The sequence below is a fragment of the Balaenoptera ricei genome, chromosome 4 (assembly GCF_028023285.1).
Source record: "Balaenoptera ricei isolate mBalRic1 chromosome 4, mBalRic1.hap2, whole genome shotgun sequence".
Taxonomy (NCBI): Eukaryota; Metazoa; Chordata; class Mammalia; order Artiodactyla; family Balaenopteridae; genus Balaenoptera; species Balaenoptera ricei.
The window spans coordinates 93,086,008-93,103,080 of NC_082642.1; the positions used below are offsets into that span (position 1 = coordinate 93,086,008).

The window sequence follows — 17,073 nt, forward strand, 5'->3', positions numbered from 1 at the left end:
CCAATTTAGTAGAGCAGAACAGTTTACAGAGGGATATATGGCAGAGAAGCGTGATGATTCCCCAGAAGGCCTCAGAAATTGGGGTGTTGGATATTGTGGAATGTGAGGATGAGGTACAAGGCTAAAAGGGGGAAATGGTTGAAATTATCTAAATTGAGAGGTCAGAACCCAGATCTCCTGTCCCATCCCACACAGTAATCCCTTCCTCCATTTACCCCTCCCCCAATAAAGGGAGATTAAGACCCTTTTTTTTCATTAAAAAAATTTTTATTGAAGTGTAGTTGATTTGTAAAGTTGTGCTAATTTCTTCTGTGCAGCAAAGTGACTCAGTTATACATATATATATACTTTTTCATATTCTTTTCCATTTTGTTTTGTCACAGGATATTGAATATAGTTCCCTGTGCTATACAGTAGGACCTTGTTGTTTATCCATCCTGTATATAATAGTTTGCCTCTGCTAATCCCAAACTTCCATTCCTTCTCTCACCTCCCCGCCCCTTGGCAACCACAACTCTATTCTCTACGTCTGTGAGCCTTTCTGTATTGTAGATATGTTCATTTGTGCCATATTTTAGATTCTACATATAAGTGATATCATATGGTATTTGTCTTTCTCTTTCTGACTTACTTTGCTCATTATGCTAATCTCTAGGTTCATCCATGTTGCTGCAAATGGCATTATTTCATTCTTTTTGATGGCTGAGTAACGTTCCATTGTCTATATATACCACATCTTCTTTATTCATTCATCTGTTGATGGACATTTAGGTTGTTTCCATGTCTTGGCTATTGTAAATAGTGCTGCTGTGAACATAGGGGTGCATGTATCTTCTTGAATTATACTTTTGTCTGGATATATGCCCAGGAGTGGAATTGCTGGATCATATGGCAACTCTAGTTTTAGTTTTTTGAGGAACCTCCATACGTTTTCCATAGCTGCTGCACCAGTTTACATTCCCACCAACAGTGTAAGAGTGTTCCCTGTTCTCCACACCCTCTCCAGTGTTTGTTATTTATAAACTTTTTAATGATGGCCATTCTGACAGGTGTGAGCTGGTACCTTGTTGTAGTTTTGATCTGCATTTCTCTAATAATTAGCAATGCTGAGCATCTTTTGATGTGCCTATTGGCCATCTGTATGTCTTCTTTGGAGAAATGTCTATTTAGGTCTTCTGCCCATTTTTCGATTGGGTTGTTTGGTTTTTGTTGTTGTTGAGTTGCATGAGCTGTTTGTATATTTTGGAAATTAAGCCCTCGTTGGTCGCATCATTTGCAAATATTTTCTCCCAGTCCGTAGGTTGTCTTTTCATTTTGTTTGTGGCTTCCTTTGCTGTGCAAAAGCTTGTAAGTTTGAGTAGGTCCCATTTGTTTATTTTTGTTTTTACTTCTATTGCCTTTGGAGACTGACCTAAGAAAACATTGGTACAGTTTATGTCAGAGAATGTTTTGCCTATGCTCTCTTCTAGGAGTTTTATGGTGTCATATCTTATGTTTAAGTCTTTAAGCTGTTTTGAGTTTATTTTTGTGCATGGTGTAAGGGTGTCTTCTAACTTCATTGATTTGCATGCAGCTGTCCAACTTCGCCAGCACAACTTGCTGAAGAGACTTTTTTCCCATTTTATATTCTTGCCTCCTTTGTCAAAGATTAATTGACCCTACGGTGTGGGTTTTTTTCTGGGCTCTCTATTCTGTTCCACTTATCCATCTGTCTGTTTTTGTGCCAATACCACGTTGTTTTGATTACTGTAGCTTTGTAGTATTGTCTGAAGTCTGGGAGGGTTATGCCTCCCGCTTTAAGACCCTTTCTTTAAAGACCCAACTGGTGAGCCTCCAAATTTGGAGACCCCAGGAAAGGTGAAATCGCACTGATGGGGTACGGGGCTAGAACAATATTTCTTTTTCTCTCTGTGTGCAATTTATTTATTGAAGAAAACTGGTCATTTGTCTTATAGTGTTTCCCACAATCTTGACTTTGCTGATTGTAATCCAAATGGTACAATTTAATGTGTTCCTCTGTTCCCTGTATCATCTGTGAATTGATTGTTAGATTTAAAGACTTTATTTAGTTTAGATTCTGGCAAGATTACTTCAGAGGTGTTATTGTATACTTTTTTAGGCGGTACATAGTGTCTGATTTTCTCTGTTTTTTTTTTTTAATGTTAGCAGCCATTGATGATTGTTTCCCAGATCCATTAATTCTTTAGGTGTTACAGTACATTAGCCAGACTACTTCTACAAGGAGAAACTTCTCCTCATCTCCTATTTGATTACCCAATGATACAGTCATATAGAAAAGGCAGGATAAATATTTGATACTCTGTCTTTATTCACCAGTTTTCAAATAATGAACTGGCTTGGAAGTATCTGTCAATGATGATCAGTTAATTTAATTTTATTATTATTATTATTATTATTATTATTACAGACTCATGGCTTTAAACATTGTGGGTGTTGCAGCCCATTGCAGTTATCTCTCATGACTATCCCATCTTTCGCCAGTAGGGGGCCTCTTCAAATTGGCTCCTGGGCCTATGACACTATGACCCTAGTGGTCTTTGCTTCCTTACTATTTGGTGTGAGGAGATATTCTAGGCTCACCTTGTACATTTCCTGCCCCAGACCTAGAATTAGTCGTTTCTCCAAGAAACCTTGGCTCCTTTCAGTGGGAAATGGTTAGTGATTTATTTTTAAATATAAATAGCCAAAAATCACCAGACATTTGAGGAAAGCCTCTACAGTGAAAGAGAAAGATCAAAACAAACAAGCAAACAGAATGAAGGAAGTTGTAAGAAACAGGGACAATGCAAGACATACAAGAAAACACTTCGTAAATTAATTTAAAAAACTAATTAGAATCTTCTGAGATATAAAAATATATTTTGTTTATAAAACATTAAATTAAAAATGAAAATTTAAAAAGTGATTGGGGAAATAAAAATTGAATGGAAGGATTAGAAGATAAAGTTGAAGAAAAATCTCTCAGAAATTAGAACGACGACAAAAAAAAGAAATGAAAAACAGGAGAGAAATAACAGAAAACTAGAGGATCAATGCACAAGGGCCAACAGTGGATTGGATTAATAAGAGTTACAAAAAAGAGAACAGAGAAAAAAATGAGGAAGAAATTATGGATGAAATAACATAAGAAAATTTGCCAAAATAGAGGATGAGTCTTCACATTGAAAGGGCTGACTGAGTTCCCAAAAGAGACCCTGCACTAAGGCACATCAGTGTGAATTTCAGGACACTGTTATCAAAGGTGATTCTAAAAGCTTCTAGCTTTTTTTTTCTAAAGAGAAAAAGAGAAAGAAAACGATCACTACAAAAGATTGGGAATAAGAATTACACCAGACTTCTCAGTAGCAACACTGGAATCTAGAAGACAATGGAGGAATAAATGCCTTTACAATTCTGAGTGAAAATTATTTTCAACTTAGAATTCTATACCAAAACGATCAATCAAGTATGAAGATAGAATGAATCAGACATGCAAGAATTTAAAAAAATTGATCTACCATGTTCCTTTTCATAGGAAGATACTGGAGATGTGTTCTACCAAAATAAGCAAGTAATTCAAGAAAGGGGAAACACAGGATTCAGCAAACAGGAGAGGAGTGGAGGTAAGTCCCAGGTTAACAGCAAAACAGGAGACCTCAAGAGCAACCAGGTCATACTGGAGCAGAAGGCTGGAGGCTGGCAGGAGGAAGAGAATGGGAATTAATAGGTTATCTGAACCATTTGTGTGTACAGTTGTTAGCAGATGATATTGAGAGGGACTGTTGGGCATTAGGGAAAAATCAGTGATAGGTACGTTGTAAAACAAGCCAATGAAGAAAATCAAGACAATTATTCAGTCCAGGAAAAACAAAAAGTTGGTCAAGAAAGGATACCTCATCAGAATAGGCATATTTCATTGATTCTCAGAGGCATATGTTTTCACATTTTACTGAGTCTGAAGTCAGGCCATGTCTTTCTGTCAAAGGCATCTTACAGTCACCATTGGCCAGACCACAGTCCTGATGGAGTTGTCTCTACCTGTGAAGGTGTGAACTTGGTCATTATTCCTGGTGTTCTCACCCAGCAACAGCCACCCATTGATATCTCAGCCCACAGACCATTTTAGGATCGTATGAAGAGGGACTAGGAGTCCTGGTTTGTCAGAAAACCTTCTGTGGACACCTGCTGGTAAGATCAAGAAGGTGCCAGCATTCAACCTGCAGAATGGGGACAATGACTTGGAAGAAAATTCTGGAAACCAGAGAGGAATACTCTTGAAGAATTGCTGCATCACTGGCTTCCTGGGTGGTTCAAAAAACGATAGTCTAAAACAAGCAAACAAACAAAACAACAGAAAATGAGCACTGATGACAATAGAAAAGTGATTCAGAAGAGATGAACTCTGAATTCAGAGAAGGTTTAAGAATATTTAATTAATTTTGCTTACATTTTTCTTTTTTGTGTGCACAAGATTAATATATGATTAAATATATATCTAAATAAGAGCACTTCCAATAAGCTTACTTTAAAAATTTAAGTAATAAAGGAGTGCGGCAGTATGTTTTCTTTCTTCATGGTTCCTATTACGATAGATGGTGTCTTACGTTCAGTGAAATCTGGGGTTCTAGTTGGTAGCAGTGAACAATTTTCACACATTCACAATAAAGTAAATACCGGTGTTGATTTTAAAGTATTAAATAATTATATTAAAATATTAAATAATTAATATTACATAATTATAATGGGAGGACAGGGAGAGGGGAAATGTATGTGTGCTTTGGGGTGGGGGAGAATGGGGATGGGTAAGTGGAAAAAAATCTTCACCTCCGTAGCAGGAAGTCAGAAGATGAAGTCTGAGATTGACACATATTTTTGAGAAATTGGATTTAAAAAAAACACATACAGAAAAAAAGCTAAAGGAGTCTAAAGTAGTTTCCTTGGGAAATGGGGCTGGGGTGTGAGAAGAGCCGGTTGCTGAGGGCTTCTTAAATTACTTTTTCATACTGTTTAACTTTTTCAACTCTGCGCATCATTATTTTGATAAAAATAATTTTTAAAATAAAAATAAATAAAATGACTCAAGCCTGTTCTGTGCTGTTATCATTATAAATATACATGTTCTTTTCAGGCCATATGTTCTAACTTTTGGTTTGAGAAATCTACTCACTGTGAGAGGCTGCAGGATGTAACAGAGAGAGCTTAGCTCTAGTGTCAGCTGTCTGGGTTTGCATCTTGGGTTTGTTGCTTACTAGCTTTGTGACCTTGGGAAAATTGCTCAACTTCTCTGAGCTTCATTGTCCTCACCTGTAAAATGAAGAGAGAGGTGTGTCAAGTGCCTGTCCTGGTGCTCAGCTCCATGTGACTGTCTAACACCTTTTGATTGTACACAGCTGTCCCCCATGAGCCCGCAACCCTCACAATGGGATTCCCACCCCCTTAGAAATAAGGCTGACCCCTTTAAAGTGCCCCGGTGCTCAGGGACCCCAAGGCCCCAGCAAGGCCCCTTTGTCCACACAGTCCCCCTGCAGCCACCCACTGTCCAGAGCTTTAGGCCTGGACATCTGCAGTATATGTGGGTCATTGCCCTTTTCTGCCCCCAGAGACCCTGAGTTTCCTTGTTCATATCCCTCTTTCTTCTCACATCAGGCTCAGTCTTGGAGCTGATGTGCTGAGTATGACAATGCCTCCATTGTTCCTGGCCAGAAGCCCATGGCTCTGTGGCCAGATGCCAGGGGTCATTTGCCCTTCTCCAAGGTCTGGGAGCAGAGACCTGAGCTCCAGGCCTGGCACGGCAGGATGAGCCCAGCCTGGTCATCAGTCTGATGGAGGCATGACCAAACTCACCACCCAGCTCCCGAATCCAGGGTCTGCAGAGGTCAGCCCTCCCACTGCCCCACCAGGCAGGCGCCCTGGGGCTGTGGGTGAGCTGCAGCCTGGACGGCAGAGAGCAGCCCAGCCGCTCTGGCTCCCAGCACCTCTTCCCCTCCCACATCCTGGGTCCTGGAGCTCGGCAGGCAGTGACTACACGCCTAGAAGGAGCTTTGTTAGAAATTAAAAGCAGGTGGGCTGTTTTTCTTTCTTTCTTTTTCTTTTTCTTTTTTTTTGTTTGCCCGTTTGGATAGAGAAGCTGCTTGCTCAGGGCTCCCTCTCCCAGGACAGGTAGGCAGTTCATGTTTGTACATGTGACCCAGAAGTATATAATGAGCCACACTCCAGGGCTGACACTGCCTGGACGTGAAGGGTATCACTCCTCCCTCCAGCCGCTCTTCAGTGACTGGGAGGGCTCTCAGAGAGTAGATGAAGGGGAACGGGGTTTTCTGGGTGGGTACAGCCCTCTCTTAAAGCCCTGGGCACTGGAGAACATGCAATGTCCTCTGAGTCCCTGAGTGGAAGCTGTGTTCCCAAAACATGACCCCACGATAGAGCATGAGTGATACTACAGGGAAACAAGGAAGCAGCCTGTACAGAGGTGGGGCGAGGGTAGCAAGTAAGCAAGGGGAAGTCCTAGGTCCTTGAGGCAGTGGGATGAAGAGGGAAAAAACACATGGCCTTTGAACCAGGGATGTGGGTTCCAATCTCTGCTCTACCACATACCAGCGGCAAGTCATGCAGAACTTTGCAGGGTTGTAGTGGGCAGGTGAAATCGATCTCCTGTATCTAAGATTGGCCGATCTAGCCTTTCCTCCCTCCCTGCCTCCCATTCATTCAAGGGACATCTGGCACATACTGGAGGCACAATTCCGATCTCCCACTCAGGGCCTGGGGTGGGAATGAAGGTCCTTGGCCACTCAAAGTTCCTTGGCTAACCTGGGGAAGGAAGGGCTGGGGAGGTCCCAGGCCAGAGCCGCGTGGGGACGATGTGGGATAAGGCGGTTTTTACTCCAGGCTTCCCTGACCCGAGGAGGTGTGGAGGGTTTTGGGCTGAGGGGGTGTCTCGGGGTAAGGAGTCTGGCAGCCCTGCCGGGTCCACGTGGATACTGTGCGAGGAACCTTATTACCCTGCAGGCCGTGGCTGGCCCTTTCCCAGCTCTGTCCTCTCCAGCCACGGCTGCTGCCCCCTCTGGCTGTGAGTGGCACAGCCGTGTGATGTCTGTGTGCTCCTCCCACAGGCCACAGAGTGGGCCTCCAACGAGGACACGCGCCGCTCCTGCCAAAGCAAAGGGAAGACCGAGGTACGTGGCCTTGGCAGCCAGGGGCCTGGCTTAGAGCCGGCGGGAGGCTTGTGGTTGTAGGGATGGAGGGGCACCGTGTGGGCACGAGGCCACCTGCATGAGAGGCCCAGCCTGGAGGAGCCAGGGGCTCCTGGTGCAGGTGGGGATGCAGCCTGAGCATCTGAGTGGGCGGTGAGGCAGGGAGCCGGCCTGGGAGGGAGGTGGGGGGGAGGGGAGACATCCACAGATGCAACCTCAGCTTCAGAGTGAGGTGGATCTGGAGCAGAGAAGAGTGCTTTCGAATATTTGCGGTGCAGTGGAGGAGGGAAAGACACACAGCTCTGCAGCTGGAGAGCTTGTGCCTCTATTACTTCCCCTTTCTTGCTTCAGGAGGAGTGTCAGAATTATGTGCGAGTCCTGATTGTCACTGGCCGGAAAGTGTTCATGTGTGGGACCAATGCCTTCTCCCCAGTGTGCTCCAGCAGACAGGTGAGGGCTGTGCAGCGTCAGGCAGACAGAGGGGGACACCAAGAGCTTCTCTCACTCAGGCACACAGCCTTGGAATGGGGCTGTCAGTTCAACACAAAAACCAAAACGAAAAGGATGCCCAGTTAGATTTGAATTTCAGGTAAAAAACAGACAGTATGTTAGTATCAGTATGTCCCAGGCAAGATTTGGGGCATCCTTACACTAAAAAATTATTCGCTGTTCATCAAAATTCAGCCTCACCTTGGAGGGCCCTGACTCTTGGCACACCTCTCCCTCCATGATGGCTGCTCCCTCAGAGGGACTGTGGGGTGGGCAGTGAGGAGGAGGGGGAGGGAAGCAGAGGCCCAGAGAGACCAGGGACCCAGGAGGAAACAAATCTCTGGGGTGGAAAGAACAGGCAGCCCCAGGGCCTCGGGGAAAAGCGCCCCATCTCCCCATTATCCCCAGGTGGGGAACCTCAGCCGGACCGTGGAGAAGATCAACGGTGTGGCCCGCTGCCCCTACGACCCACGCCACAATTCCACAGCCGTCATCTCCTCCCAGGGGGAGCTCTACGCAGCCACGGTCATCGACTTCTCAGGTCGGGACCCCGCCATCTACCGCAGCCTGGGCAGCAGGCCACCACTTCGTACCGCCCAGTATAACTCCAAGTGGCTCAATGGTAAGGAGATCCAGCCCGGGGGGCTCCCCTGGTCCTAAGCCAGCCAGCCCACCCTGACCCCCATCAGTTTCCTTCCTGCCCAACCAGAGTGGGGCAGATGGTCGCCCAAGGACCACAGCATGCTGGAGAGGGACTATGGATGAAATCACAGATGTCCTGAGGACCCAGAGCAGATAGAGGGCAGGCTACAAAGGGAGAGAAGGAGTTAGAAATTGATGAGGAGGAAAGGTTATGGGAAAGAAAGAGATTGGAGGAGGGTGATTTGAATTTCTTGCCCCTTGGAGTTTAATCCCTGCTTCTCCACTAATGAGCTGTGTGGCCTTGAGCAAGTACTTGACCTCTCTGTGCCACAATGGTCTCATCTGTAATATGGGGACGATCATAGTATATACCTCATAGCTTATTAAGAGGATCAAACGGGTTAATCCATATAAAGTACTTATAACAGTGTCTGGTACACAGTGAGTGCTCAGTCATCCGTGTTAACTATTACTATAACTGCACTTTGCATTGGAGGTGGGAACAGGGTTAGAGCCCCCAGGTCACCAAGCTGGTGGGGGGTTGTCAGGATGCCCATCTGAGGAAATGGAAGTAGTCGAGTACTCCCAGCTCTGCCCCCTTCCTCCCTCCTGGCCTGACCCACCCCTTATTCCTGTTCTGCCCCCAGAGCCAAACTTTGTAGCAGCCTATGATATCGGGTTGTTCGCGTACTTCTTGCTGCGGGAGAACGCGGTGGAGCATGACTGTGGACGCACCGTGTACTCTCGGGTGGCCCGCGTGTGCAAGAACGACATGGGGGGCCGGTTCCTGCTGGAGGACACTTGGACCACGTTCATGAAGGCCCGGCTCAACTGCTCCCGCCCGGGCGAGGTCCCCTTCTACTACAACGAGCTGCAGAGTGCCTTCCACCTGCCGGAGCAGGACCTCATCTACGGGGTCTTCACCACCAATGTGTGAGTCCCTGCCCTCCCCCACCCTCCCCTGGATGTCAGGAATGTGCTCTGACCTGCTTCGAAGCCTGATGGCTTCGGGCAAGTCCCTCTCTGAGCCCTTGTTTCTCTTTCTGTAAAATGGGGATTGCTGTGCCTTCTGCACTGGGTCCTCTGAGGATTTTGTGACTTGCTGCCTCCGGAGAGGTAAGCATTTGTTCTGGGTTGCTGTGACGGGCAGGCCTAGGCCAGATATGAAGAAAGTAAAAGGAGCTGGATTGTGGCTCCGGGAAGGAAGAACTTGCTGGTGATGAAAGTGAAATAAGCTGCCTTCAATGAGGGGATGGCAGCCCCAGGAGGGTCCAGCAGCTGCCCATCAGGGAGGCTCAGAGGGGACTCTTTACACTTCCAACCTCAGGACTCCATGATCCTGCTAAATCTAACTATCAGAGTCTTCTGGCAATCCCAACTGCCCTGGAAAACACAGGCTGGGAATTAGAACCCCTTTTGTTTCCTAGGTGTGAGGAAGGGTAACCCCCATGGAGATCATGAGACCCTCCTTCCCCCGCCTCTTCTGTGTAAAGGCTGACCCATTCAGGAGATTTTTTTATAGAGAATGCTGAATGGGCGGCAGAGACCAAGAAACACATTTGTTGTACAGGATGCTGTGCTGGGTTCTTTGTAAGGACAGAAACATATGAAGCATAGGGTGGAGTTTGCTTATCTAGGGCCCCAGATAGCAGGCATTGGATGAGGGCCAGGTTAGCTACAGGAAGGATAGTCTACGGGGATGGACAGGGAGGAGAGTAAAACAGGGAAGCTGGAGCAGAGAAGCCATCCAAGCCAGGGGACAGATATGCAGCACAGCCCACACAGGCCATGAGCTGACAGCAGGGACTTAGTGACCAGCCCACTGTCAGCAGCAGAAGGTGGGCAGCCGTGAGCAAAGGGCAGGAGTCACTGGAGAGGCATCAAGGGAAAATAGCAGCATTAGTGTAGACTGCAAATTGTTTATGTATTGTGCACCTTCACCATGCCCCAGGTTCTTGTCATGGTGGAGGTCAGGGGGATGGGGGACACACCAGTGAGCAAGAGCAGACCTGACTCTGCCCACAAGGAGCTTACATTCTCGAGAATGGCCAGTTTTAACTATAATAAATTCTACAGAGGGAAAGGGCAGTGTGCAGAGAAGCTGTGATCAGTGTGGAGGGTCGATGATCAGGGAAGGCTTCCTGTAGAAAGTGACATCTACGGGATGACTGGGAATCATCCTGCAGCTAGGGGAGAGGAGCATTGCAGCCCAAGGGAACAACATGTACAAAGCTTGGGGTGGGAAAAAATGTTTGAGGAACTGAGAGGAGACCCGTGTGGCAGGAACCTGGCGGGTGAGGACGCGAAAGACAGGAGAGTCAGCCGAGGGGTGGGCATGGGAGCATTATGCCCGGAAGGGCCTTGTAGACTGCTTTGAGGGTTTTGATCTTTATCCTAAGAGTGAGGAGACATTATTGGAGGGTTTGAAGGAGGACAGGGACTAGCTCAGATGTGCATTTTGTAACACTCACTCCGGCTGCTGTGTGGATAATGGACCCGAGGAGACCAGACAGGCTGCAGGGACAGTGCAGCATCCTGGAGGAGACAGTGGGGACTGCGACCAGGCAGAGGGGAGCGAAATGCACACATCTGGGAGAGGGACTGAGCGCAGAGAACAGCCCTGGAAACACTTGGTGTAGTGGTATCCTATCTCCGAACTGCCCACATCAGACTCATAGAAACGTCTGAATCCATGACTGAAAGGGATCTGAGAGGTCATCTGGCTGCGGGTGGTGGGCTGCAGCATAGATTACTGGTTTGGCAACGAAGTTGTTGTTGGTTTTTCTTTTTTTTAAATAAAATAAATAAAGCAGAATCGATTGGAATAAAAATATCAGAGTATAATGTATTTAGTAAGGGTGCATATTGTTTCATGAAAATTCATTGCAAATGTGTATGTGTGCATGTATGTGTGTGTCCTACTGAGCTGTAATATAAAATATATTTCTTACAGTGGGCCAGGGACTAAAATGTTTGAAAACCATTGACTTTATTTGGCCCTCCCACTGAATAAACGAAGGGGATGAGGAGGTAGCACAGAAGGATCCACCAGGGCTTCTCATCAGTGGGTCTTTCTTTCCCGGAGGCTTTCCACGGTGTGAAGACCATGTTTCCTCCTTCTGTGATACCCCTGTGGCGCGGAAGGCACCAGAGTCATCATAGGTGCCTAGTAAGCCTTGGAGCTGTGCCATGCTGTGATTTGACAGCTGGCCATGGGATTTAAGGGGAAGGTGCCGAGGCCTCCAGGGAAGGCAGCATGCCTCCATCTCTTGCCTTTCAGAAACAGCATTGCCGCATCTGCTGTCTGCGCCTTCAACCTCAGTGCCATCTCTCAGGCTTTCAATGGCCCGTTTCGCTACCAGGAGAACCCCAGGGCTGCCTGGCTCCCCATCGCCAACCCCATCCCCAATTTCCAGGTACAGCTTCTCCTCCCCTTTCCCTCTCCTCACATACCACCCTCCCCCAGACTACCAGCCGCAAGCTGATTCCCAGCTACTTAGTGCAACCACCAAATGTGTCCCTGCTGATCTATGCCCATCTGTGGGGTCTGCGATGGTTCCCTAAGAGGGTGGTAACCTCAAGACTCTGGAGCAAGAAAGGGAGAGTGGGTGGGATGCAGAACAAGGGGGCCTGCTCTGAGCCATCTCTAAATGTGACCCCTCACCTCCAGAGAGGCAGGGAGGTGGGACCTCAGCTCTACTCAGTGTAGGGAACCAGGAGAGCAGTCACAAGCTATGTGGCCAGAATTCAGGGATTTTTAGCTGGAGTTTGCTTGCAGTCTACCCAGTATGGGTACTAATGCCTGGAGGATCTCTGAGCACCAGGAGTGGTCAGAGCCCAGCCATGGGTGGTGTGAGCATCCCCAGTGTGGAGAAGGGGAAATAGCCATGGGACAGAGAAAACTGCAGATGGTTGATTTGCATATCCATCCAGCTTCCTGACCAGGAGGCAGAATGGAGCAGGGAAAGACCTCAGGCTTTTCAGTAGTACAATCTTGACCCAGATCTAGCCCTCTCTGTGTGACCTTGGGCAAGTCACTCAACCTCCTTGAGCCTCTTTACCCTTATCTGGCACATGGGGATAATACCATCGACCTCATAGATACGCTGGAGGGTTGATATGCACCTGAGGTGGTCCGTAGAATGTAGTAGGTGCTCAATAAATGGTAGTTGCCTTCCAGCTTTGGTTTAGAAGGCGTAAGAACCTTGAGCTGATAGGGACATGGGAGAAGGAAGGCAGGGCTTGGCCCAACATGGGGGAGGGGCACCTACAGCGACAGCATGAAATAACAGGACACTTGTTATCCACACTCATATGATCAGTTTCTAGATAATCCAGCCCCCCTTTCATCTTCCTTGTCCTCTTCTCCATCCCTGCTAGGTCCCTCATCCTCCGTCTTCCCAGCCCCATTTTCCCTTAGTTCCCAAAGATGAGGCATCTTCCTGGAAGAGGGTGCAGGGCACTTAGCGGGGGATTTTGGGGGGCGGGGAGCAGGGATTGGAGAATCAGAGTCTGGGTTGCGAGGAAGGAGGGATACGGGATCGCGGCAGCCCGGCGGCTGGGCACGCGTGACCCGGTTCCCCGCCGCAGTGCGGCACCCTGCCCGAGGTGGGCCCCAACGAGAACCTGACGGAGCGAAGCCTGCAGGATGCACAGCGCCTGTTCCTGATGAGCGAGGCCGTGCAGCCGGTGACACCGGAGCCCTGCGTCACCCAGGACAGCGTGCGCTTCTCACACCTCGTGGTGGACCTTGTGCAGGCCAAGGATACGCTCTACCACGTGCTCTACATCGGCACGGGTGAGGCCGCCCCGCGCCGCCGGCGCTCGGGGTGGGAGGAGGTTGAGCGGCAGGGGCTGGGCCGCGAGCTTCCGGGGCCTTTAAGGCCACCCCTGATCTGGCCCCTCCAGAGTCCGGCACCATCCTGAAGGCGCTGTCCACGACGAGCCGCAGCCTCCGCGGCTGCTACCTGGAGGAGCTGCACGTGCTGCCCCCCGGGCGCCGGGAGCCGCTGCGCAGCCTGCGGATCCTGCACAGCGCCCGCGCGCTCTTCGTGGGGCTGAGCGACGGCGTGCTGCGGGTGCCGCTGGAGAGGTGCGCCGCCTACCGCAGCCAGGGGTAAGCGGGCGCCGCGGGAAGGCGGCCGGGCGGCCGGGCGGGCGGCCGGGCGGGCGGGCCTCCAGACGCAGATCCCTGCCGATCGCGCCGGGAGCTGGCGCTTAAGAGGTGGAGCTTCGGAGTCAGGTCGTCCTGGGGTGGCATCCTGGCGCAGTCTCCAGTTGTGTGCCTTTCGACAAGTCATTTAACCTCTCTGAACCTTGGTTTCCTCCTCATAAAATCTCTGCAGGGTTTTTGTGAAGGATAAGTGGAATAATCTGCCGAAACCACTTATCACTCACCTGGGGGGATATATGTATTGAGCAAACGGTGGTGGCTGTCGTTATCCCTGTTGTCAAGCCCACAGTTAGGGCCTGGTGGCCATCTCTAGACCACTTGATTTACTCTCAGTCCCTTCAGTTCAGAGAGTGGTCTTTATCTTTGAAACCACAGCACTTGCTATGCAGATGTGATGGCAGATAGGAGATGATGCTTTGAGTCAGCCCCAAGTTTGCTTCTGTAACTTCCCCACTTAGAAGAGGCAGAAAGGCCTGGCATGGATGGGGTGGAGGTGAGGAAACATGTAGCGATGGGACGTTGGCTTCCCAACAGCTTCTGCAATCAGTTCTCCATACCTTAGCTTCAGGTGGATTCACAAATTTGGCAATAATGACATTGACGTTAAAGGGCGAAACAAAAGCCTATTCCAAAGCCAAATGCAAATGTATCTCAGACTCCTAAGCATGTGAGGCTACCCTGAGCTGCACTCGCTCATTTTGGAGATAATTCAAAAATTGCCTTTAGCTGGCATAGCCACAGCCATGTGGGCTCCTGTGGCCTTTGCAACACAGGGACCTCCTGGCTGTGCCCATCTGTCCTCAAGATTTGGGAGACAAATGGCATCCAGGCTGCCAAGCGTTGTTTTCCAGCCCCGGTGGAGCATGCTGGGATCTGAGCAGAGGCCTGGAGGGCCAGGGAGGAGGCTAGAAGGTCATGGTGTGACAGCGGGGAGCCGGGGGGGGAGGCAAGTGCAGTGGGCAGGTACCCAAGCTTCCCTCAGCCCCAGCACAGGGCTCCATCAGCAAAGCACCAAACATTTGCGAAGCCCTCCCATGCTCAGAGCACTTCACAGGGCTGTTGGTGTGAGAAGAGGGAGGCAAGATGAAATAGGTCTGGAACACTCTCATTTCCCTCAGGGCTCTAGATGTCTGGTTGGGGAGAGAAACCTTGGCCCGAATCTGACATGTGGGAGAGAATGGGGTATAATGGGAGGGACTTGCGTGGTGGAATTGGATATACCTGGAACTCCATCTCAGCTCCATCATCTGCCAGCTATATGATCTTGAGCAAGTTACTTACTTAACCTTTTGAGCTTTGGCTTTCTCCTGGGGAATATAGGAGGAAATGTGATGAAGCAGATGGTATTTACTTTTGGCAGAGGGGTTGTAAGGATTGGGAATAATGCTCACGAAGTGCCTAGTCCAGTGAGTCATCATTGGTAGCTAGTGTCCTTATTCCTTTTTTATCTCTGCAAATGCATTTAGGGGCCCTCCGGTCTCCTGGGCTCTCTGGAGTCTCAGAATTTGTGACATTGGATACAGACAGCACTGCTTGGCAATGAATCAGGGCATTTCCCTCTTATGTTCTTCTTTAACTGCTGTGTCATTATTAAACTTTTCACAGGTACCGTGTTCTTTAAGAGGTTGTAAATCCTTGAAGGCAAGCCCAATGTCCCAGTATTTTTTATACTCCACCAGGGGGCCATGCCCAGCCCCAGACACAAAGTGGCCTTCTACACATGACTGATCCTGCAGTTGATTGATTGCTTGGCCTGAGAGCAGGCTGGTGCAGGAGAGGTGTGGGGAATGGGACTGGAAAGTGGATTGAGGCCAGCTGAGAATGCCAAGGGAGGATTTTGACTTGAATCCTGTGACTGGGGGCACTGAAGTGGTCTTTGAACGGGGGAGTGGTGTGATGGGCAGTGTGAAGAGGTGTCTTACAAAGATCAATCAGACAGTGGCGAGCAGCATTGTCTTGGGGCAGATGGTTGGCCAGCGTGAGCTGCTGTGGCTCTGGGCCAGATATGACGTGATGGGGTCTGCAGTGGAACGAGAGGAGGGACGATGCCGGACGTTTCCCCATTCACGTGGTGCTGCAGACAGGGGACAGGGAGTTCACGAAATGTGGCCAGGTGGAAAAGCAAGGTAGACAGAGGTCAGTTCGGGGTCTGATACTTTTGGTTTCCTGAGTTTGGGATAAGAGGCCTTGATATGTACAGTGGAAACCCTGCCATAAAGCTATAGGTGGATCTAAAATGTGAGGTCTCATTACTGCAAAGTTATAAAATGACCAGAGTAAGCCCGTGCTGCCAGCAAGCTGTGCGCTCCGGGAGTCTGGGAGCCAACTGCCCATCACACTGTATCAGAATTTATGCTGTTGTGAGGCAGTTTGTCACGGGGTTTTACTGTGTCCCACGAGAGACATTTCCTGCTTCTTTCCTCATTCCTTCCAAAGCTGTCAGGAAGCTGAGGGTGGGTAAGCAGAGGCCCCTTCAGGCCCCCTCCTCTGTCCAGAATCCAGGGGCTTGTCTCTAGCACCCTCCTTTCACTCAGGCAAACCTCAGCCCCATGGGGCATGACCAGGACCCTGGCCTGGCCAGAGAGACCGGTGCTCACAGGAGGAGGAGCAGAGGGAATGAATGGCTGGCTGGCTCTACAAAGCAGGTGTTTTATGTATGAAGAACTGCCCCCTTCCTCCTTCCAGCACGCCTTTCATGCTGCCCTGGAGGGAGGGGCCCCTTATTGCCAGCTTATCCCAACCTCCCTCCCTGGCAGGGGGTCTGGGCCCCGTTCCACTACCATCTTAAGTAATGGCCACTTGCTCCCAAGCTCCACCCTGGACAGCTCCCATTGTGAGATTATTGCTACGCGGTGCTGGAATCTGCCTGCTTGCAAATTCCACCATCCATCTCTGTCCTGCTTTGGAGCCCATGAAATGAACCTGTTGCCTTTTGTAATGGCTGCTTGAGACACTGCAGTAAAAAAGACATGATGATATATTATTGGTCTGATGGCTGCTTTTATGAAAGGAACTCTAAACTGCCACCCACTCCTATAGTCAGAGACACACTTTAACTCTCCTCTGCTTGGAGCTTTAATTTTCTTAAGAACATTCTCTGCTCTGGAAGCTCTGGAGTGGCCTTTGGCCAAAAGCAGCAAATGTGGACAAGAAAATAGCTCAGGCGCCGGTGCCAGGGGAGTCTCGCAGGTCCCCTCAGGCGGCCAGGACTGGGGCAGGGCAGGGCAGGGCAGGCGTGTCCATGGAGAACCTGGTCTCCTCTTTCTTCTCTGGGAGAATTGAGAGCAGGAGAGGCTGAGGGTGAGGGATCCTGAGTGAGGGGCTGGGGCCAGCATCTACTCTGTGTTTTTCTTCACTCTTTTCTTATCCTGTCATGGATTGGAAAGACAAGGCACTTCATCTCTTGGCTTGAGAACCCTGACAAAAGTGGCCCTGGAACAGCAGTTCTAATGCTGTTCATTGCAATCACCTGAGGAGTGTTTCAAAGACTCTCGTGCCTGGGCTTACTCCAGTCCAGAAGGCCCAGAAATAGGGTTTTTTGTTTTGTTTGCTTAAGCTTTTTAAAAGATCCCCAGGAGA

At 49.0% G+C, this 17,073-nt stretch overlaps 1 protein-coding gene across 6 annotated transcripts in view; it reads left to right on the forward strand.

The window, feature by feature from the left end:
- SEMA5B (semaphorin 5B) overlaps nucleotides 1-17,073 on the forward strand; it is a 123,537-nt gene that overhangs the window by 97,266 nt on the left and 9,198 nt on the right. For all 6 annotated transcript variants that reach the window (XM_059920970.1, XM_059920972.1, XM_059920969.1 and 3 more), the window contains 7 exons: nucleotides 7,110-7,172; nucleotides 7,542-7,640; nucleotides 8,088-8,301; nucleotides 8,969-9,254; nucleotides 11,602-11,737; nucleotides 12,912-13,119; nucleotides 13,230-13,437. In XM_059920970.1, the coding sequence (XP_059776953.1) occupies nucleotides 7,110-7,172; nucleotides 7,542-7,640; nucleotides 8,088-8,301; nucleotides 8,969-9,254; nucleotides 11,602-11,737; nucleotides 12,912-13,119; nucleotides 13,230-13,437 (1,214 nt within the window). The remainder of the gene's footprint in view (nucleotides 1-7,109; nucleotides 7,173-7,541; nucleotides 7,641-8,087; nucleotides 8,302-8,968; nucleotides 9,255-11,601; nucleotides 11,738-12,911; nucleotides 13,120-13,229; nucleotides 13,438-17,073) is intronic.